This window comes from Sprattus sprattus (assembly GCF_963457725.1).
Source record: "Sprattus sprattus genome assembly, chromosome: 3".
NCBI classification, from domain to species: domain Eukaryota; kingdom Metazoa; phylum Chordata; class Actinopteri; order Clupeiformes; family Clupeidae; genus Sprattus; species Sprattus sprattus.
Genome location: NC_137922.1, coordinates 4,392,953 through 4,415,970, shown reverse-complemented (window position 1 = coordinate 4,415,970; position 23,018 = coordinate 4,392,953). Strand labels below are relative to the sequence as shown.

The following is a 23,018-nucleotide window of genomic DNA, read 5'->3' as shown; positions in this document are numbered from 1 at the left end:
TCTCGGTCTGGCTCTCACCTCTCAGTCTGGCCCTTAGCTCTCAGTCTGGCTCTGAGGTCTCCCAGTTCCCCGCTCTGTTGGAGTTTCCCTTAAGCATGTTGCACCCAGCGTGTTTAATATCCAAGAGATGTCGTAAAAGGACCTCCTCTTTTGGACCACTCAAAACTCTGTCAGCATTATTTTCATCCCTTACTGTTTGTATACCTATATGTATACAGAAAAAGCCATTCCCATTCCCAGTACCATCCTCCTTGTTTAGACGGGCCCTGCTGTGGGGAGTGTCAGCAGCCCTTGTACATAGTCCTCCATCACTCCTCAGTGGTCTACTTTGGGTTTCTCTATTCAACTGTCAACTCCATTTAACATTAATGTAACAAATGTCAATTTACATATTACAAACACAATTTTAGCATAGCGGAAACAACCGTAAATATTCCCATTGTGACAAGATATGCCGACTCATAGCTCCACATCCTATCAGAAGTAAGAATAACATGCAAGTTCACAATACTCATCAGCAAATGTATGTATATATGCTTCTTTTTTGTTCTCTCTCATATCCTCCTCCCTTCTCTGTGTCTTTGTCTTTTCCGCTACCATATCCTAATTCTATCTCTTTCATGGGCCAACCTTGGGCAGGTGTTCCCTTTCTGAGCTGGGCCTTGCTCGAGGTTTCTAACTTGATAGAACTGTTGACTATGGGCTTGCTCTATGGGGTTTAGGCCTTGATGTCTAAAAAGACTTGAGACGATATGCATTGTTAATAACAATACAAATCAAGAAGACTGGCTTAAATTGAATTGATCAGTTCTACCAGTCTCTACAATTTTAAATCGAAATAAATAGTTGTTGGAAGCAAGTTCATTTTCTTACTTTATTAATGCTGCGGATGAAATAACTTCTTTGTCAATGACAAGCTTTCATCAATTTGTGGAATTGAATTCTAGCGACAAATATTCTACTTTTCTGCAGTAATATCTACGTAAACACTTAAATAAGCAAAAACATGAATAACTTTCACAAAAATCATCAAGGATAACAATCAACTATCTCAACTTTATACAACTTTGCCATATTAGACATTTTTTTTTTTTACATTTTGTCAAGCATTTTAGAGGTTTATTGTTCTGTTATCAGAAGTAACCTTCTGTTCACCTTTCATTTTAATCATCTTGCTTCTATTTGCTGCTTGGGCTCTTCTGGACTGTGGATAATTCATGATTTATGTGTTGATCTTAAATAAATAACATTTTAATAAAATAATAAAACCTGCATGTAGCCTCTCCTCTGCCGCCCGCAACATGTTGCGACATGTTGCCATGGTAATCACACCTGAGAGCTTTAGAGGGACTATGCATATAATCTTGTGCCTGACATCACAACTCAAACTAGTTCATTTGCTCAGGGCAATCTTTTGAGAGGACACAGCCCTACCAATTCCACCAGCAAGTTTCACGAATGGAACTTATAGCCAAGTTCACCTGCTGTTTTATTTTTTAGAGCCCACAATCTCTCACTCACTCCCTAACCATTCTTAACTGTGTTGCATATATACAATTTTAGTTTGGTATTTTCAGTCAGTATCATTGCCTGTCAGCAAAATATTGTTCCTCTATTAGGACCTATGAAGGAAAAAATATTACCCCTGAATGAAATATATTTCAACATGTTCCACATTGATTCAACCAATCTCTCTCTCCAACTGGAACATACTGTACATGGACAAAATGGGATGAGAGTTCTGCATCCAGAGAGCTGTTTAACACACACAGCAGGTGGAGGACTTGGGAGGGAGCTCATGGATGGACTCCCGACGGAGGTCATTGGGCACCGCCCCCGGGGTCCCCCAGACGGTCAGCTCACCATACATGCCCGTCTCGATCATCTCCTCCTGCCAGGGAATGGGAATGTTTCCTGAGGCGAACTCGTCGAAGAACTCGTTGTCTGGGTCGTCCAGATTCACACCCTTGATTGTGGAGAAGGCACCCACGTCGTCTAGGTTCTTGGCATACACGGTCTTAGAGTCCGGCACGAATGGAGGTGGAAGGATGCCTAATAAGGAGAAATAATGTTTAATTTCATCTGGAGAAACACTTGAAAAGTCTCAGATGACTGAAATCATGTTTAATTTCTACTGGAGAAACACTTGAAAAGTCTCAGATGACTGAAATCACGTTTCATTTCATCTGGAGAAACACTTGGAAAGTCTCAGATGAATGAAATCATGTTTAATGTGTGCTGGAGAAACACTTGAAAAGACTCAGATGAATGAAATCATGTTTAATGTGTGCTGGAGAAACACTTGAAAAGACTCAGATGAATGAAATCATGTTTAATGTGTGCTGGAGAAACACTTGAAAAGACTCAGATGAATGAAATCACGTTTCATTTCATCTGGAGAAACACTTGGAAAGTCTCAGATGAATGAAATCATGTTTAATGTGTGCTGGAGAAACACTTGAAAAGTCTCAGATGAAAGACACATAAGTTCTTTGACACTCAGGTCACTGCTTACCTTGATACTATGAGTATCAAGTTCTCTTGTATTGTCAGTGACTCACAGCTTATGAAATGAAGGCCAGCTAATCACTTGAATCAATCTGCCTCTGCAAGTGGGAGTCAGCCAGTCTGACGGCTGACACAACAAATCACACCCTCTGGATTAGCTTTATATTGGCTTAAAAGTAACATGATTTATGATTTAACACTTTGAAGACATGAGTGAACCAAACTGCACACATCTACAGTAAGAAAGAAATCGATCAAAATACCTGCATCCAGTTTCCTCCAGTTGATTTCACAGAAGAAAGGATGCGCCCTCAGCTCATCACACGATCCATTCTTGAACCCCAGTCGATCGTCTACAGACTTGGCCAGGAGACCTTCACAAAGGGACTTGGCATTCTCACTGAACTTCTCCGGGTAGGTGACTGGGTCATTTAGTATTCGCTTCTTCACCTCCTTGTTCTCCACCTGCACACAGAATGCACATTCAGTAGGGGGTCACTGTAGCTCACACAGTAGCCTCGACCACATTCGGGCTTGACTCCCATGGAGGACACGGGTACGAATCCAGCCCGATGTCATTTCTCCAGTCCACTCCCTACTTCTTCACCCTCTCATTTCCTGTCCCACTCTTCACTTATCTATCAATTAAAGGCAATAAAAAAGCCAAAAACATCTTAAAAAAAGAAAGAATGCACAATCAGTCAGAATCTCCCTATGCAGATAGAACAAGCCCAAGGAAAGACAGGGGAAGATGATGGAGCACAGCATGTAATGTCATGTAATCCATTCATATCGATGTCAATCAATCAATACTAATACAACTTTAACTGTGGTGTGTTTTTGTTTCATTTCACAACTTATTTACTGTATAATCAACGGTAGCAGTTGCCCGCTTGTAAACATTCCACATTTGATTTGAACTGACGCGGCCAAGATCAGGATTTGTCACTGCCATGTGCCGTGAGATAACGCAGTTAACCCCCCATGGAGACCCCATGGAGAGAGAAATCGGGGTTTGGCCGAAATCGGAGAACTGCCATCATGTGAACGCACTGACTGAAGCAGCTCTGATTTACACACAACCTGGAGACTTAGATTTAGATTATATCCATGTGGCGAAATTGCAAGAACAAGCCACATTGTAGAGCCACAGCTATGCTGAGGCAGAGTTCCAGATTAATTATTTCAACCACATATGAGCAAAAGGAACAAACTGGTGTGACAATGTCCTGAAGAACAATCTAGAAACCCCGCCTGTGTCCTTATTTAAATAGTAAGTAAGTAAAGTTTATTTTTAGAGCACATTTAAACGCAGTTTGCACTGACCAAAGTGCTGTACATAGTGCATTAGATATTGAAAGAAAAATAAAATAAGACAAGATAAAATGGAATAAACAAAATAAAATAGAATAAACAAAATAAAATGGAATAAATCAACAGACAACACTTAATTACAGACATAGAAGGGTGAGACATACACCGATGTTTCCGTGCATTGCAGTGAGTTATTACATTAGACACGGAGGTTTGACAACTACAACAGGCACAGGGGACGCAGTTTACTATTCCACTTAAGATAACATGGTGCTAATCACAAGCTGTGTTATAAAATAATACGATAAGAAGGTGAGGATAGATATTTAATAAAAGCAGTAAAAGGAAGAGAAAGAGAGGACAGGCTACCTTTTCACCTCTGGATCTGAAGGGCCCTTTGGCTGCGATGAACTCGTAGAGTGTGACTCCCAAGGTGAAGTAATCCACTGAGTAATTATACTCCTCACTCTTCAGCAGCTCCGGGGCCATGAACCCTACAGTGGTCAAGGCACATGTGTCAGGGAACGTGTTCCTTGCTTTAGGAGCGACGATCTCAAGCCTGACAGCTTATTTTGTTATCATAAACGTGTAGGCCTGTATCTACTCAATATCACGGCTGTGCTGAAAGACAGAATAGCTTTCTTTGATCAATAATGGAAATAATTCAGGGGGAAAAGGGAGGATAATAAAGTTAAAAATACTAAACACATATAGGATAGCAAGATTTTTCATACCTATCTACTTGACTATGACACAACCTGTTTGGACTGAGAGTCAGCGTGAGAATTCAGAGGATGAACTCATGTAAGGGTATTTGTAACTAAAAAATGATAATTATTATTTATAATCCTGATTATCACTGATAGTCTTGCCATGTATAGCATGAGTGTGAAGGCTACTGTCAGGCTCTCACCTGGAGTTCCAGCATAGCCCTTGATCTTGTCCTGTCCTTCCTTCAGCTCCACTGCCAACCCAAGGTCAGAGATACGCACATGACCTTGGAGCAAACCAATGACAGAGACAGAGTGACCATGAGCTTGTGTTTCAGCAATATGTACATTACAAGAGATAAGGTTGATAACTCTTTATACTGTCCAATTATATTTGCTTAACAACATTTATATTTGCTTAAGAAGGTCACAGAGATTCTAATGCTTTGTGTGGATAAGCCTATAACCGTTTGAGTTACATGAGAAAATATGTGTTTCTGTTTGTGTGAGTGACTATGTCTTTGCACCCTCGTTGTCAAGCAGGACATTCTCAGGCTTCAGGTCTCGGTAGATGATCCTCTTTTGATGCAGGTGCTCCATTCCCTGGATGATCTGGGCAGAGTAGAAGGCAGCCCTAGTCTCGTCGAAGCCTGGGTTGTTCTCATCCACATTATATATGTGATACCTGAGAGAAAAGAATACCGCAGAAGTGTTTCTTATTAACATTCTACATGATCAGTTTTATCTTTCACAGAATGTGAGTAAAATCATGTTCAAGAAAATGGCTGAAACGAAATCAAAATGACTACTCTTTAAGCTTGTTGTCCATTCTTGTATAAGTGTCTATTTGATCTCCATTCCTAGGATCAGACACTACATTCATGACTCCTGTTATGGTCCTATATGATTGTAATGACTTTCCAAGTCATCTGCAGTGTTCTTATTCACTTATATAGCATCAGTATGCAGAGTGACGACCGACCACATTTGGTTATAGTTCTACACTGGTTTATTTCTTAATGCATACATCTCATATTAAACATAGCATAGCATCCCCTACTGGCGTGGTGTGTCAATGCTATTACCAATACATCACAACTATCACCTTAGGTCTCCTCCATTCATTATGGTCATGACTAGGCATAATTCATCCTTGGTCTGGAAGGCGTAGGCCAGAGACACGATGAATCTGCTGTGAACGCGTGCCAGAATCCTCTTCTCTACCATCGCCCCCTGAGGAGAAAAACACGAAAGACCAGGTAACAACGTGCACATAATTATTATTATAATTCATTTTATTATTATAATAATACAGACAATATAATCAAGATATAGATAGATAGTAGATGGAGATCTAGTAACAGAGATGGCAGTGCCCAGCATTGTTGTATGGAATGTGCTGGGCAAGAAGGAGCATGGCAATGGATCAACAGACTTTATCTAGATAACCAGTCCAGACCTCATTCAGGATGAATGACCCGGAAGTATCTAAGTGTCAGCCATGATAAGAATTGATTGAATTCTCCAAATGCTTAGGAAAGGAGCTTCAATGCTTACTTTGGTATCTCCTTTTGCTGGAGCATCCTTTATGAAAGGAAAGGAGAAAGTACCGCCATTCCTTGCAACAGCAATAACAATCCAATCAACAACCGATCAAATATGATCAAATGACCCACATCAATAACTTCCACCTTTGCATAATAAGTAGCCTAGTGGAAGTGCAGTCAGATTCTCTTTACTGTACCTCATGACGTTTTCCAACGAGGTCAAGGAGAAGTAGTTAGGAAAAGATGATGTAACGCAACTGCAGCCCCAAATTCACTTTGTGGCAGTAAGGCAACAATGTCTTGACCCTCAATGAACACATTTACAAATGTTTCCAACTCCGGCTTCAATTCCTTGATGTTTGCTAGCATTGCTTCTACCTTTTGTATTGCATTGTCAAGCTCTAGCACTGCCGACATTGTTTTAACTACGACTCAAACAAATGCTTAATTTCAATGTGATTGCACTTAGCCACCCCCACTGGTTGCTGGTTGGTGGACCCCTCAGAATGGTCTACAGTTTCACCTCGCAAACACCAGTTCCAAACTCTAATTACAACAGAAACTGATCTGGGAGCAATAGGCTGACAGGGCCAGGCTAGCTGATCTAGTGGCTGCTATTGCAAGCTGCTACAGAGGGCCAATGGGAAATAATGAACAGGGGACTGTTTCTTATTTGCTGCATTTGCAGAGGTGTCACTGCACATGCAAGCAAGCCTAGTAGAATAGCTTTAGAGTGGACCAAGACAAGAGCTGAACATGTTCTGAATGAGGGTTTGAGCAGCATCTCCTGACACTTGGCTTTTGAGTTGTTTCTCCCTAAACAGTCTGGTCTAAGTTTAGCTGTAGGTAGACTGTCCAAAAAATTGTGATTCAGGCAAAAGTCTTGAACTGTGGAACACCTTTAGAGTGAACTTAACATTAAATGCTATATCACTTAAACACAGCCATTAGCATTGTAAAACACTAAAAGAGTCTTCAATACATATATGCTATATAGATTTTCCAAAACAGTAGTTGTAGACAGAAGCTTTTCAAAGTTGATTTTATTTTAGTTCTTCATAAGGATGATGAGAGGCTGACGGCGTCCCCAATCCCCTGTAGTCAGGGTAATGATGTAACAATCCCCTGTAGTCAGGGTAACGATGTTCCTATGCATTATGTTTGTGCTGTCTACTCTTATGTCCTTCCTTTGACAGGCACATCAAATCTGTTCCATATATAAATATGTTGGAGTTGGCACTTCCTAATGAGCTCAATGGTAGCGCTAATACTACAGCACACATGCTAATGCCTTGTACTGGTTTCCAACGCTGTGATTGTATGCCACCCAAGCACCCATTCTTCAACAAATTTGACATGCTGAAAACATTTAATTTCTGCTGAGGTAATGTCTATCGCTCAACATATAGGCCTACATACATCTCTTTCAGGACATATACACATACAAACATCTCTTTCAAGGCACATACATATACATGCATCTCTTTCAAGGCAAATTTCACTTTACAGTTTTTATGAGTTTACTTTTCAAAACACTCACAGCCATTTTTAGTGGCCCAGTGTGATTCCCATCCAAAATGTCCTAATATTACCAGATCATTTCATAATCAACTCAGTCGTCCATCACAGGAGGAATATTCACAACGACTTGCAATACTAGCAACACTACAGCTATATAGTTCAGCTTTTGAACACATTTAACCAGTTTTAGAGCAAAATGTCACCTTGCTACAATGCAGAATGTACTGTAACTAGCTTGAAATATGCCTTTCAAATATGCCTTTTTTGCACAACTAGCTGAACTAAGTACTGATGTACCAAATGTGTTTATATGCGGTGCATACACATATAGCAGACCTACTGCTCTGTCGTTCTGCTTAACTACAATAATCAATAATACTGCATGCAATTATTGACCATTAAGGTCTATTAGAGATGTGCCTAATGTCTTATATGTGACATGTTGTGTGATACTACATTCTTAAAAACGTAAAGAACTTTAACTTAAGGTTAGAATCTGCAAGTAACCATTTAAGTAGCTACTTTGAAGAATATTTGCTAGACAGTTTATGGGTTTTCTTGTCAGGTTAACTTTAGATTTTTACACTTCTTAAAATAAAATGTGTCATCTTTTGGTGCAGAACAGTGCTATGTTATCATTACCGATAACAAGAAACACTTACGTCATAGAATAAAAAACAGTAAGTTGAGCAATTATTTTAGGGAGGCCCATACAGTATTTGTGCTCTCAACTCTATAGCCAGTCTTGCTCGTTAAACAACTTGTAAATCCAACTGTGTGTCTTCTTCTCAACAATTAACATTAACCTGAATTTCTGCTTGTCATTAATATGACTGATTAAATATAAGAACAAATCCATTTCTGTTTGTGATTAATATGACTGATTAAATATCACACAAAATATATTTAATTCTGTGATTAAATATGACATAATTTAATACAACACAAAATCCAAAACAAATATCAAAGTATGCCAGTTAGATAACCGGATACAAGCCCCCTCCAAACTCTTTAAGTCTTATGTAAGTAAGCAGGAAACATAATCTGAGGGGCAGTGACATTCAGATGAAGGTGAGCGGCTTTGGCTGTGAAAATATCCCAGTGAAGTGATCATATGGTTTGAGAACATGCAGGATCAACTTATGGATCAACACATACCAATCTTTTTAGAAAGAAAATAACTTTTAATAACAATAATAATAATACATAATCATATATATTATTACAATACCAAATCAAAGGCCAAACCGTTGGCATTATTACAATGCCAATGTCAAAGGTATGGAATTGTGATAATAAATATTATTTGTTATTATTATTATTATTATGGTTGTTGTTGTTGTTGTTATTGTTTTTGAAACTGATCTAAATGTGGAATTTGTTACATATCTGCAAAGCATCTCTCACCTCAAATCCTTTCCTCTTCTTTAGTCTCTTCTTGTTTAGCTTCTTGCAGGCGTACATCTTGCCCGAGCCCTTCATCTGGCAGGCTGACACCTCACCGAACCCGCCCTTACCCAACACACGGAAGTCCAGGAACCAGTCCTCAGTCATGGGCTGCATCTCCAGCCACTTCCACTGGAGGAACCGCTTGAAGAACATGGTCTCCAGATAGAACGTGTATGGAACCTCTTTAAGGAAGTCTAGTGTGCTGATGAGGGTTTGGTTGAAGAGATCATCGCACGCCTCCTTGTGCCTCTCCTTGACTTTAGTGATGTCGTTCTCAGGGAGAAAAGGACAGTAGTACTTGGCAGCGGGCTCCATGTAACGCTCAATGATCTTAGACGCCTTTCTCAGTCGGTCTTTGTCCTCAGCTGTGTCATATTCTTCAATGTCCTTCCACAGTCGACAGGGCCCTTTGTATTCGTTGGCTGTCTCCAAGTACTCTTGAAAGAGGCGCTTGCCTATGGGTTGCTCCTCACAGATACTTTGGAACTGAAGGTCTAGTGTCTCCCGGAGGTCTTCGCACACTGTGATGTGTGGCAGCTTCAACCTGGCATGATACTTCTTGTCGCGGTTGGCAGCCGGATTCGCAGAACCATCAAAGCTGCCGCGCGCCGAGATATATGCAGAATTTGCCACCACGGTGGTGAGACTACCCATATCCATGGCGACGAAGGATGTTGTGTTCTCTTCACACTAAGAAAAGAAAAAGGGTGCCGGAGTGGAGGTAGGAAAGAGAACCAGGTGAGACAGAGGGACGCAGCTCAGAGTACCCCACACCGTGAGGGAGGGGTGGAGGAAAGCAACATGGGTTGCGTTCAAAAACCAAAGAACGGGATAGTCCAAGGATTAATGTCCTTCAGCTTCAAATCTAGGAACGGCGGCCCCCATGGAGCGATGGAAAGCCAAGAAGAGAAAGAGACAGAGACAGACTGAGGCTAGACACTAAACTGAAAGACTTAGCTGGGCATGACATACACTCACACTCATCCCCCTGACTCAACACCTTTCTCTAAAGCCTTTATCTCCTAACGCTATAATACCTTCCCCATCTTAACCCCTCGTAAGTCTTATACAAGTGAGAAAGACTGCATGTACACGGTCACTGGGTTCTTCATTCTTCAGCAAGGCTCATATCAGACCATTGTTGTGCAGGTGCTACTGTGAGATGTGAGGGATGATGTATAGTCCGTTTTGAAAATGAATCCCATCAGGATGAACAGGACCCCGACGCACAGCCAAAACGATAAAATACATTTCCCCCAAACATGTTTTAAAAATTATTTTGTTGCCATTTCCGCTGAGAAAAAATTGTTCTTCATGCAATGTAATGTGTTAATGGTAATATTTTTTCATTATGAAAAACGAACGGAAAACTGAAATGATTGAGAAGCAAAAAAACATTTGCCAATGCCAAAATAATTTTTCAAGGAATATCAGGCCTCCAAACGTTGGGATGGCCCATTCAAATCAATGGGACTTTCTGCAGCATCCTGAGGACCTGTAAATCAATGTAATTGCTGCGAGTTGATTCCACAAGTCAGTGATTGCTTGATGGAACTACTAAAGGAATCACATGCAAAGATCAAAATTGTTTACTCACTGTACTGAAAAACATCAACCTCACAGTTCCGCAGTGTCCTTACTCTACTCTTTGTCAATGCACTAACACAGACTTACGATGCTACTTATTTTGACTGAAAAGAAGGACATTGTCAAAAATCTTGGTGTTTTAATTGATTGTGACCAGTGTTAACAACCATGTGAAGGCAATAACTAATCAGCTTTATACCATCTCAAAAACACACTAAGAGGTCTAATGTCAAAACACACTTGGACAGTAACCAAGGTCTAAAGCTTAATGATAGTAAACCATCCTTTGTGTAGTCCACTGAAAGTTATCCATGTATTATTTCAGTAAGTATAGCTATCACGCAGGCCATTATAGACTAGTAGATGGCTAGTTGGAGATTAGCCTGGCCAGTAGCTGTCATTACACCAAATTTGACTTTTTTTGCTTTTAAACACATTTTATGCAGCACTTTCTGGTCATTTTTCTTGGCAAACCAATCCCAACTGCGATGGTTGCAATACTTGTGCTTATGACATTCTTTAGAAAAGCATGAGTTTTAGATGTAGCACTTTGAGAGGCTATCCATTGTATCATTAACATATTAACCTCAGTGACATCTTCTCTTATTTGTGGCAGAGATTTTCTCAATAACGTTAGGGTAACCTGAATGTCAGGTTGACAGTTGATAATGCTAACACTTAGTTATAGGGTTACATGGCTTCAAGCTCTCTGACGTGTTTTTGGATCAGCCCATTAACTTCAGTTCACTACATAATCACACCATTGGCAAAATGCATACACCATTTCATTTTTATAATACACCTACGAAAAAGTAGGCCTACCGTGGAACGATAATCTTCTGACAGAATTGCAGTGAGAATCGTAACCATTGAATTGAACGTGTTTGAGAAGGGCATTAACTTACATTACATTGATATCAGAGTAAGCCCTCGATCCATTGATGTCCCATTATTTTTCTCTGGGTCGTTTAATGTCTATGTGAAGCCATTTAACATCACCCGCAAGTAGTTGGGATCCCTTTGAACCCACAACTGCCTTTTATTGGTGGGCTGATTTTGATAGGAAAAGGTAGAAACCCCTTAGCCTGCCTGTGCTGCTTCATATTAACGAGTTCAGATTCATTCATTAACATGAGTTCATCACATACTAGCAGCTGCAAACTGTTAAGGAGGTTCCCTAAGCCCCCTAAGCTAAGTTCGCTAGTGGAAGCTAAGATAGTAAAAAAGCTATGATAGATAGAAGCCCTCAAGGTTGAACATCATATTAACCCAAGTTCATATTACCTTTATATTAAAATTAGTTTGTGTCAGATAGCACCCTGTTAAATACAGTCTGGTGGGAATACACCACACCCATTAACTTGTTATAAAAGACAAAATGTGACTGAGTGTGAATGAAAATGTGTTATCTATTTGATGTTGTTTTTTAATCTGATCCACTAATGGGTTTCAGATGTGAAAGGGAGAGAGACCCATTCACGCTTTACCTGGCAGAGTTCCTGTGTGCATAGCTATCAGGCGGGAAAAAATGCAATCCCGGGTATAGGACGCCCTGTGTAGCAGAGCTACAGAAATGTAACTAAATCAATGTATAAACTGCGTTAATAGTCTGGAATATATGGTATAAATGTAATTCCTAAGTGTTTACTGAGGCAGCACTGGACATTTTTAAGAAACTATACCTTGTGATTGTGTCGGCTGTATACTTAAAGGGTGGGAAGCAGTAATACTATATGAGCAACTGTGCACATGCAGGACGGGGATATAGGCTACTGTACATTAAGAGATTTTGATAGGCCCTCCGTTGTTTGGTGTGGTTATGATGGCAAAGAGTAACAACCTTCCACACAAGGTAACCTTCCACAGTCTCACCTCTTCACACTATCAGTGGCGGCACTCAGCCCACCCCAGTCTGTGCGCACGGAGCTGGTCCTTATCAGAGCTTATAAAGCAGTCTCTGGGCAAATGCATTCCATGCTTACCTTGGTGTTCCATGAAGAGACCAATACAGAAAGGAGACGTCTATCTCACACTAAAGGTGGGTAAGACAGGGGAAGGAGACAGTGAGGCATAATATGAGACATTGGGGACATGAATCTGTCATGGTACTTATGATGCTACAGTTAGAGTGTTGGTTTTCTCTTTGTAGCTTTCAATCTGATTGGCTGAGATGGCTACCTTGAAGGAGAAGAGGACCTGTGGACAACGATGTGAGGACTTTGGGCGCTTTGTGTGGAACCCAGACCATGGAACATTTATGGGCAGGACCCCAGTCAAATGGGGTATGTATGAAGGTGGAGAGTTTAGATGGAAGGTGTCATATTTACAGACATGAGTCAGACTAGCAATGAGTAATATTATTTCCCGGCTATTAACCACGGTTTTAACATTACACTAGCAATGAGTAATATTATTTCCCGGCTATTAACCACGTTTTTAACATTACACTAGCAATGAGTAATATTATTTCCCGGCTATTAACCACGGTTTTAACATTGATTTTGTAAACTTTCTGTGGCCCTCCGGTTAATACTTTTCACCCACGGTAATGCAGCTCCTCTCATCTTTGCACATGTGAACTAAAGGGCAAATGTGCTCCGCTCTGGCCCAAATGAACTCTTCTTGCCCAAATTGTCAACAGCAGATGAGAACTCTCCCTCCACCACCTCTAACCTCGCCTGCTGCTCTTTGCACTTATCCTTTTTCGTTTTGAAAAAAACTGCTTGTATCCATAGCCTTTAAGTCTTGCCATAGTGAATACAACTGCTTATATCCCATAGCCTTTAAGTCTTGCCATAGTGAATACAACTGCTTATATCCATAGCCTTTAAATCTTGCCATAGTGAATACAACTGCTTATATCCATAGCCTTTAAATCTTGCCATAGTGAATACAACTGCTTATATCCCATAGCCTTTAAGTCTTGCCATAGTGAATACAACTGCTTATATCCATAGCCTTTAAATCTTGCCATAGTGAATACAACTGCTTATATCCATAGCCTTTAAATCTTGCCATAGTGAATACAACTGCTTATATCTATAGCCTTTAAGTCTTGCCATAGTGAATAAAACTGCTTATATCTATAGCCTTAAAGTCTTGCCATAATGAATAAAACTGCTTATATCCATAGCCTTTAAGTCTTGCCATAGTGAATTAAACTGCTTATATCCATAGCCTTTAAATCTTGCCATAATGAATAAGCTATTTTCTAGCTATAACCAGATACCAACAAAGACAAGCCCTCTCTCTCTCTTTCTCTTTCGTACTAAATGCGTGCACACCAGGTAGTGTGAAGAAGATGTGCTGCTTAAATTACACACAGAGGACCCAAACTGTTGTAGTAGAGTTTTGACTCAATGACCTAACATTGAAAAACATGGCTAATTAACAAGTGTGGTTAATACACACGTTTGTTTTATAAAAAATAACATACAATACTTTGATGCTGTTGATATACGGTGCAGTTACTAATCAGAGATACAGGATACTAAATTACTCACCAATGTTATGGGCTTGACCTCAAGGCAAGATATACATACATAGTCCTATGCTCGATGTTGGTTTCCAGCAAAGGTTTCAGGCTTCAAATGTAATATGTAGAATGTAAGAAATCTAAAGTATTCTATTTTTTAATGATTTTGTGGTCCATGCCCTTTTGGATACTTGTATGGACAAACAATACGGACTCCATGGCAACCTCAAATATATCTGCATCTGTTTAAAATAAATAATTAAAATTGTATAATTTAGTTGAGCTTGCAAATAGTGCCCAAATTGTATGTATAGACATCATGTTCGGTTGGGGTTCAATCAGTAAATACCATTGCCATGTAGTCACACTTACATTGTCAGTTGCTGTTAAGATTAATATAGTTGTCTGTCTTTAGTGTGTCTGTTGAGATTAATATAGTTGTCTGTCTTACGTGTGTGTTTACATTAATATAGTTGTATATTTGTCTGCTTTTAGTGTGTCCTTACTTGAAGGTTTTCACTCAATCACCAACAGGTTCACTTGGTTCTCTCCTGGTGACATAGCAAACGCAGCAACTTTGCCGTGACCTTGTGATAAAGAGCACTTCTCCTTATCACAATCACAGTGTTTCGAGGTATAATACCTGATAAGCAGTCCCTCCAGAATACATCACAGTGTTTAGAGGTATAATAACTGATAAGCCGTCACTCCAGAAGAGTGTCCTCTGAGCATTTCAGTAGATGTATATTATTCAGTCAGAGAGCTCACCTTGAAGAGGACAGACATGTCTTTAAGAGGCCAACTGGTATGTAAACACAATACTGGCAGGTCTCCACCTGAGATGTGAGTGACAGGCTCACCTTAAACGACCGTCTCTTTGCTTGCTGAAGGCAGTGGTTATGAATTTGTTTCTAACTAAATGGTTGTATGCTCTTCATAAGCCTGCATGTCTGTCATGATAGCCCCATGTTAATGTTTCCCTCTCTACCAGTGTGCATCAGCCTGTACTATGTGGCGTTTTATGTGGTGATGACAGCGCTGTTTGCTCTGTCGTTATGGACCCTGATGTACACCCTCGATCCATACACACCAGACTACCAGGATCGATTACATTCCCCTGGTGAGGACATACAAATCGAAAACTTTGTGAGCGAAATTGGAGAGTAAAGTAGCAATATTTAGTGTTTCTATTTCCAAGATTGCTATAATAAACCATAGTTAAGTAAGGGATAATGTATAGAACGCAGGTCATTGTCGGGAAAATAAGCCCCGACAGGGCGAACAGCACCCCGACGCAAAGCGGAGGGGTGTTGCTTCACCCTGAAGGGGCTTATTTTCCCGACAATGACCGGCGTTCTATACATTATCCCGCTTATTATACGGTTACTACTAAAACAAACAAATTACTTAACACCGTGTGTCTTTTTACAATGTATTTGTTACTATATGTAGTGTTTAAAAGGAGAGAAATAGTTCGCCAAAGACGTTGCACTTCAAAGACAGTTGAACATTCTTTAGAACACAGCTGCTCAACCGTCCGCTGAAACTCCATTGATAAGTTACCGTACTACTTGCGGAGTGCTACGAAAGACGTGAATTAGAGGCAAAAAGGCCACTTTCCTTGACAGCGGTCATTAAGTCCATAGCAACGGTCAGTTATCGGAAAATAGTTGACCGCAGAACGTTGGGAAGCCCCATTCAAGTGAATGAAGCATTCTACAGCATTAAGAAGAGCCGTGTAATAAAGCTTTAATAAACCTCTTGCCTTCTATGATTTCACATATAGGAGTAATGGTTTGGCCGGATGTGTACAATGAGGAGAACCTGGAGTTGTTTTACAACATGTCTGAGCAGAGCAGCGTGAAGATGATGGCCCAGTGCCTGAAAGACTTCCTCATCCGTAAGGATCCAATTTGCTTAATGAAGAGACTTCAAAACCAATCGTAGAGGATAGTAGATTATTCAACCTGAATTTGCACGCATTTTATTCATTATATAAATTGTGTATATTCATTTGGCGTTGAATGAGTTTGGCACTGATTTTGTCCTCTTGTGTCTTAAAGCTTACAATGACACCCTACAGGAAACCTGTCATAGAATGCACCAATGCAAGCCAGGACACTACAATTTACAGACATCGTTTGATGCTCCAGGACACACTAAGTGGTCTTGCCCCTTCCACCAATCCATGCTTGAACAGTGCTCGGGCCTGGAGGACCCCACGTTTGGCTACAATGGAACAAAGCCATGTGTTATCATCAAAATGAATAGGGTACAATGGAACAAAGCCATGTGTTATCATCAAAATGAATAGGGTACAATGGAACAAAGCCATGTGTTATCATCAAAATGAATAGGGTACAATGGAACAAAGCCATGTGTTATCATCAAAATGAATAGGGTACAATGGAACAAAGCCATGTGTTATCATCAAAATGAATAGGGTACAATGGAACAAAGCCATGTGTTATCATCAAAATGTATAGGGTGCAGGACAAAACACCAATAACAAACCACAACAAATGTTAAAGCACATTTTACAGATAAGGTACAATATACATATTTATATATATTGTTTGTTTCAAATGAAAGATTCTGTGTTTTTTCCCACAGATAATTAATTTTCTGCCCAACAACGGAACTGACATGGCCCCCTATGTCAACTGCACTACATTGGTGGGTTTTTTCAGACAGTGTGCCTTTGCCTTGTGGGTACTTTCACATCTTAATGTACGAATCACGTATCCAATGTCTGCATTTGTGCCCGTACAGGAAGGACATGAAAACGTGGACTGGATAGAGTACTTCCCCTCCAACGGCACCTTCGACCTCTCCTACTTCCCCTACTATGGAAAGCAAGCGCAGGTACACACCGTCATAATCAGCAGTTGACTTTGATTGGAGCTTGATTTGGCCCTGTTCCACTAGGTCTGAGCAAGATCAGTGATGGATCTGTCCCATAACAAGCTGATCTCTGGGACTTTGTTTGTTTTCAAGCTACAATGTTCAAGGTTTGGGGTTACCTAAAGGATAGAGACACAGGTTTAGAGTTACCTAAAGGATAGAGAAGCAGGTTTAGGGTTATCTAAAGGTCAGAGAAGCAGGTTTGGGGTCACTTAAGGTCAGAGAAGCAGGTTTAGGGTTATCTAAAGGTCAGGGGCCGTATTCACAAAGAATCTTAGGGCTAAAAGTAGGTCATAAGTGGCGAATTTAGGAGAAACTCCTAAAAATAATGGGCGTGTCAGTCTTAAATGTAGGACTCCTAATTTTTTTTACTAAGAGCAATTCACAAAATATTTTATCCCTAAAAGTAGCACCTAAGTCTAGGACAGCTTAAAACTCCTCATGAGGACTCCTAAATCACTAAGACCTATTCACAAAAAATCGTAAGATGGCTGCAGCCGACTTGGAATTGATAAAAGACATTGCTTAAACCGTGAAGGTATTAATATTGTCGTAGAATTAGCGCGGGATGCAATGACGCCTTTAAACAACGATGTGTCCCGAAGTGAAATGTTTGGAAACATAAAGAAAGCCTATTTGGCTTCGCGGAAAACGCAACTGACGACACTGGGAATCATCAGTCAGCCGTTTAATTCATCAAACTATCAACGCACTGTAGACCCCACATCATCCAACAGTTTATCCAGTTGCTTTTGGACAATCGCCTATTACACAATATCAAAGTAAATTCCATGGCGATCATCGCAGTAATGTCCAGTGACGGGACACACATTACAATAATTCGTCCACCGTGGCCTGGATGTACCGATGACTCGTGTATTTCAACGGAGAGCGGTCGCAGGTTTTTGAGAACTTACCAGCTGGATGCCGCTGGGGTGACAGTGACTATTGGTCCTGGGACCAGTAGGCTTTCGCCTAGGCTACGGTTCACGTTCGTTTCGCTTTGATCAATTAAGATTGGAGGGCTTGAAGGGCCGTATGTGCTGATATTTGAAGTGGTCAAGGGCTGGAAATATAATAGCCTAACAGTTTGCTGGGTGCTTTAATTATTACTGCCTTGATTACATGCAATTGCCATATTATATATTGATCGCTTTCTATTTATCTTATCGTGCAAATTGTCATTCCCGTTGGATGCACAAACTTGTCATCATGCGTGTGCATTCTGCTAACTGCACTGTCCATAACTATTTAATATGACTTAATTTGAAGCCTAGGTTATTCTCTTATTTTCAGTTGATATAGTGGGATTGTTAGAGGGACGTCACAAATGAGTTTTTAATGAGAGAGCCTGTCAACAACCAATCACCGTCCTCACCCCTTCTAAACTCGTGCATGAGAATCGTCGTCATCCATAGCAACGGAGTTTTTATCTTAAGCTTAGGAGTTGGTATTATCCTTAGTATGAGTAGGTCTCAGAGCCGTTGTGAATCACTTTTAAGAAATTACTCCTACGTAAAAGGTTTAAGCGCGAGTTAGGAGCACTCCTAGTGGTAAGATAAAAGGCTTTGTGAATACGGCCCCTGATAAGCAGGTTTGGGGTCACTTAAGGTCAGAGAAGCAGGTTTAGGGTTATCTAAAGGTCAGAGAAGCAGGTTTAGGGTTACCTAAAGGATAGAGAAGCAGGTTTAGGGTTACGTAAAGGTTAGAGAAGCAGGTTTAGGGTTACCTAAAGGTTAGAGACACAGGTTTAGGGTTACCTAAAGGTTAGAGACACAGGTTTAGGGTTATCTAAAGGTTAGAGATGCAGGTTTAGGGTTATCTAAAGGTTAGAGAAGCAGGCTTTGGGTCGGTTCTGGTCCAGCGAGAAAATGTGAGCGTGGAGGGTGAACGAACAGCGCATTCGCCACCCTTAACATCCATGGCTAAAATGCCCTTGAGCAAGGCACTAACCTCCTAACTGCTTCCTGGGCGCAGCACTGTTCCTGCCCCACTGCTCCTAGTAAGAGTGTGCTCACTGCTCCTGCTCCTGCTCCTGCTCCCAGTGAGAGTGTGCTCCTGCTCCTGCTCCCAGTGAGAGTGTGCTCCTGCTCCTGCCCACTGCTCCTGCTCCTAGTGAGAGTGTGCTCACTGCTCCTGCTCCTGCTCCCAGTGAGAGTGTGCTCCTGCTCCTGCCCACTGCTCCTGCTCCTAGTGAGAGTGTGCTCACTGCTCCTAGTGAGAGTGTGCTCACTGCTCCTGCTCCTAGTGAGAGTGTGTTCCTGCTCCTGCTCCTAGTGAGAGTGTGCTCCTGCTCCTGCTCCTAGTGAGAGTGTGCCCACTGCTCCTGCTCCTAGTGAGAGTGTGCTCCTGATCCTGCTCCTGCTCCTAGTGAGAGTGTGCTCCTGCTCCTGCTCCTAGTGAGAGTGTGCTCCTGCTCCTAGTGAGAGTGTGCTCCTGATCCTGCTCCTAGTGAGAGTGTGCTCACTGCTCCTGCTCCTAGTGAGAGTGTGCTCCTGATCCTGCTCCTAGTGAGAGTGTGCTCCTGCTCCTGCTCCTAGTGAGAGTGTGTTCCTGCTCCTGCTCCTAGTGAGAGTGTGCTCCTGCTCCTGCTCCTAGTGAGAGTGTGCTCCTGCTCCTGCTCCTAGTGAGAGTGTGCTCACTGCTCCTGCTCCTAGTGAGAGTGTGCTCCTGCTCCTGCTCCTAGTGAGAGTGTGCTCCTGCTCCTAGTGAGAGTGTGCTCCTGCTCCTAGTGAGAGTGTGCTCCTGCTCCTAGTGAGAGTGTGCTCCTGCTCCTAGTGAGAGTGTGCTCACTGCTCCTGCTCCTAGTGAGAGTGTGCTCCTGATCCTGCTCCTGCTCCTGCTCCTAGTGAGAGTGTGCTCCTGCTCCTAGTGCGAGTGTGCTCCTGCTCCTGCTCCTAGTAAGAGTGTGCTCACTGCTCCTGCTCCTAGTAAGAGTGTGCTCACTGCTCCTGCCCACTGCTCCTGCTCCCAGTGAGAGTGTGCTCCTGATCCTGCTCCTAGTGAGAGTGTGCTCACTGCTCCTGCTCCTAGTGAGAGTGTGCTCCTGCCCCACTGCTCCTAGTGAGAGTGTGCTCACTGCTCCTGCTCCTAGTGAGAGTGTGCTCACTGCTCCTGCTCCTAGTGAGAGTGTGCTCCTGCTCCTGGTGAGAGTGTGCTCCTGATCCTGCTCCTAGTGAGAGTGTGCCCACTGCTCCTGCTCCTAGTGAGAGTGTGCTCCTGCTCCTGCTCCTAGTGAGAGTGTGCCCACTGCGCCTGCTCCTAGTGAGAGTGTGCTCACTGCTCCTGCTCCTAGTGAGAGTGTGCTCACTGCTCCTGCTCCTAGTGAGAGTGTGCTCCTGCTCCTGCTCCTGCTCCTAGTGAGAGTGTGCCCACTGCTCCTGCTCCTAGTGAGAGTGTGCTCCTGCTCCTGCTCCTAGTGAGAGTGTGCCCACTGCTCCTGCTCCTAGTGAGAGTGTGCTCACTGCTCCTGCTCCTAGTGAGAGTGTGCTCACTGCTCCTGCTCCTAGTGAGAGTGTGCTCCTGTTCCTGCTCCTAGTGCGAGTGTGCTCCTGATCCTGCTCCTAGTGAGAGTGTGCTCCTGCTCCTGCTCCTGCTCCTAGTGAGAGTGTGCTCCTGATCCTGCTCCTAGTGAGAGTGTGCTCCTGCTCCTGCTCCTAGTGAGAGTGTGCTCCTGATCCTGCTCCTGCTCCTAGTGAGAGTGTGCTCACTGCTCCTGCTCCTAGTGAGAGTGTGCTCCTGCTCCTAGTGAGAGTGTGCTCCTGATCCTGCTCCTAGTGAGAGTGTGCTCCTGCTCCTGCTCCTAGTGAGAGTGTGCTCCTGATCCTGCTCCTGCTCCTAGTGAGAGTGTGCTCCTGATCCTGCTCCTGCTCCTAGTGAGAGTGTGCTCCTGCTCCTAGTGAGAGTGTGCTCCTGCTCCTGCTCCTAGTGAGAGTGTGCTCACTGCTCCTGCTCCTAGTGAGAGTGTGCTCACTGCTCCTGCTCCTAGTGAGAGTGTGCCCACTGCTCCTGCTCCTAGTGAGAGTGTGCTCACTGCTCCTGCTCCTAGTGAGAGTGTGCTCCTGCTCCTGCTCCTAGTGAGAGTGTGCTCCTGCTCCTGCTCCTAGTGAGAGTGTGCTCACTGCTCCTGCTCCTAGTGAGAGTGTGCTCCTGCTCCTGCTCCTAGTGAGAGTGTGCTCCTGATCCTGCTCCTGCTCCTAGTGAGAGTGTGCTCCTGCTCCTGCTCCTAGTGAGAGTGTGCTCACTGCTCCTGCTCCTAATGAGAGTGTGCTCACTGATCCTGCTCCTAGTGAGAGTGTGCTCACTGCTCCTGCTCCTAGTGAGAGTGTGCTCCTGCTCCTGCTCCTAGTGAGAGTGTGCTCCTGATCCTGCTCCTGCTCCTAGTGAGAGTGTGCTCCTGATCCTACTCCTGCTCCTGCTCCTAGTGAGAGGGTGCTCACTGCTCCTAAGTACAGGATAGGTCAAATGCAGATATTAAATCTCACTGCTCAGTGAAAGTTTAAGGGTTTCTTAAAACTTAACTTGATTTCACCAGAGTAAGAAGGACATGGAGGCGGTCGTAGTTATACAGTAAACTGACAGGAATCTTGATGACGCTCATCTTTGCAGCTCATCTTTGCAGAACTCTTTATTGCATTGACTGCTGTTATTGTAGGCAGTCAGTTTAAATTATAATTTTTTTTCTTTACAACACCATTTTGCCTTGCCTTTAGCACTGCAATGAGATTTCCTAACTGCTTGTGCACCCTGCTTACGTGTACAATCCGCAATTCTGGTGATAAATTGTTAATATTTGAACACCCCTCCCCACCCCTCCAGTGCTCCAGAAGCAAACATGCTGATTGGCTGGAATAGCGTATGCCTCAGCCCAAGCGACTGTTTGTCTCAGGACTGTTTGTCTCTCATTTACAGTAAAGACTGTTTGTCTCTCATTGACACAGACAGGACTGTTTGTCTCTCATTGATACGGTCAGGACTGTTTGTCTCTCATTGACACAGACAGGACTGTTTGTCTCTCATTGTCACAGACAGGACTGTTTGTTTCTCATTGACACAGTAAGGACTGTTTGTCTCTCATTGACACAGACAGGACTGTTTGTCTCTCATTGTCACAGACAGGACTGTTGTCTCTCATTGACACAGACAGGACTGTTTGTCTGTCATTTACAGTCAGGACTGTTTGTCTCTCATTGACACATGACTGTTTGTCTCTCATTGACACGGTCAGGACATTTGCTATATTTGACCAAACGTATTAGAGTATAGAATAGAACACGCATGGGGTCCGTTGCTCAAGATTATAGGATGCACTTCCAGCCTTAGCAGAATGCATTATGAAACTTAATAAAGACACTGCTAGTTTTCCTTACCTTAAAGGGTTAAATGCATAATGACTGCTGAGACATTAAGACACCGACTCTCACCTTCCTGTTTCCCTGCAGCCCTCTTATGTGAACCCCCTAGTGGCCGTGAAGTTTCACCTGATTGGCCAGCACTGTGCTAAGATCCAGTGTAGGGTCATGGCTCACAACATCGGCTACGAGAACTTCTATGAACCTTATGAAGGCAAAGTCGTCTTTCAAATTAAGGCCTCGAGTTAAACCCTGCTGACACAGCAATAACACCAGAATATCCACAGATCAAATGTTAATTGTACTTTTGCATGCCTTACATCTGAAAATAATTGTATATGTATATAATAAACATCACCATGAAATAACATGATACACTAACATGGATTTCAAAATCAAAACCACAAATTATTTGTGTCTTGCTCTGTGGTTGCATCTATGAAATGTCTCTTAAAAAACGTGTAGTACAGTGGTTAAATAATAGCTCAGAAACAAATGCAGTCCAGTAAAGAAATCATTAACGTTAGAGTGAATGAGCATTCACCTCCATTGATAGTTTCTGGTTTTGCTGTATATTAAAGCCGAATTAAAACACAGACATCTTCTGTTTAAATCATCTGTTTGTAGTCTGTCTGCCTTGTTTGGCTCCCTC

The 23,018-nt window shown here is 42.3% G+C and overlaps 2 protein-coding genes across 2 annotated transcripts; one reads left to right on the top strand and one right to left on the bottom strand.

The window, feature by feature from the left end:
* Window positions 1-1,759: 1,759 nt before the first annotated feature.
* On the bottom strand, window positions 1,760-9,709 carry grk1a (G protein-coupled receptor kinase 1 a; the record flags this gene model as incomplete). The annotated part of the gene is made up of 7 exons (XM_080834292.1): window positions 1,760-2,052; window positions 2,772-2,973; window positions 4,192-4,316; window positions 4,736-4,819; window positions 5,060-5,217; window positions 5,638-5,765; window positions 9,008-9,709. 7 exons carry the CDS (start codon window positions 9,707-9,709, stop codon window positions 1,760-1,762), a joined length of 1,692 nt encoding a protein of 563 aa, XP_080690418.1.
* Window positions 9,710-12,806: 3,097 nt separating this feature from the next.
* LOC308362423 (potassium-transporting ATPase subunit beta-like) lies at window positions 12,807-22,615 on the top strand (the record flags this gene model as incomplete). Its single annotated transcript, XM_080835046.1, has 7 exons — window positions 12,807-12,918; window positions 15,103-15,231; window positions 15,898-16,011; window positions 16,175-16,383; window positions 16,725-16,787; window positions 16,884-16,976; window positions 22,457-22,615. The coding sequence occupies 7 exons, from the start codon at window positions 12,807-12,809 to the stop codon at window positions 22,613-22,615; spliced, it is 879 nt and encodes a 292-aa protein (XP_080691172.1).
* Between the last annotated feature and the right edge of the window lie 403 nt (window positions 22,616-23,018).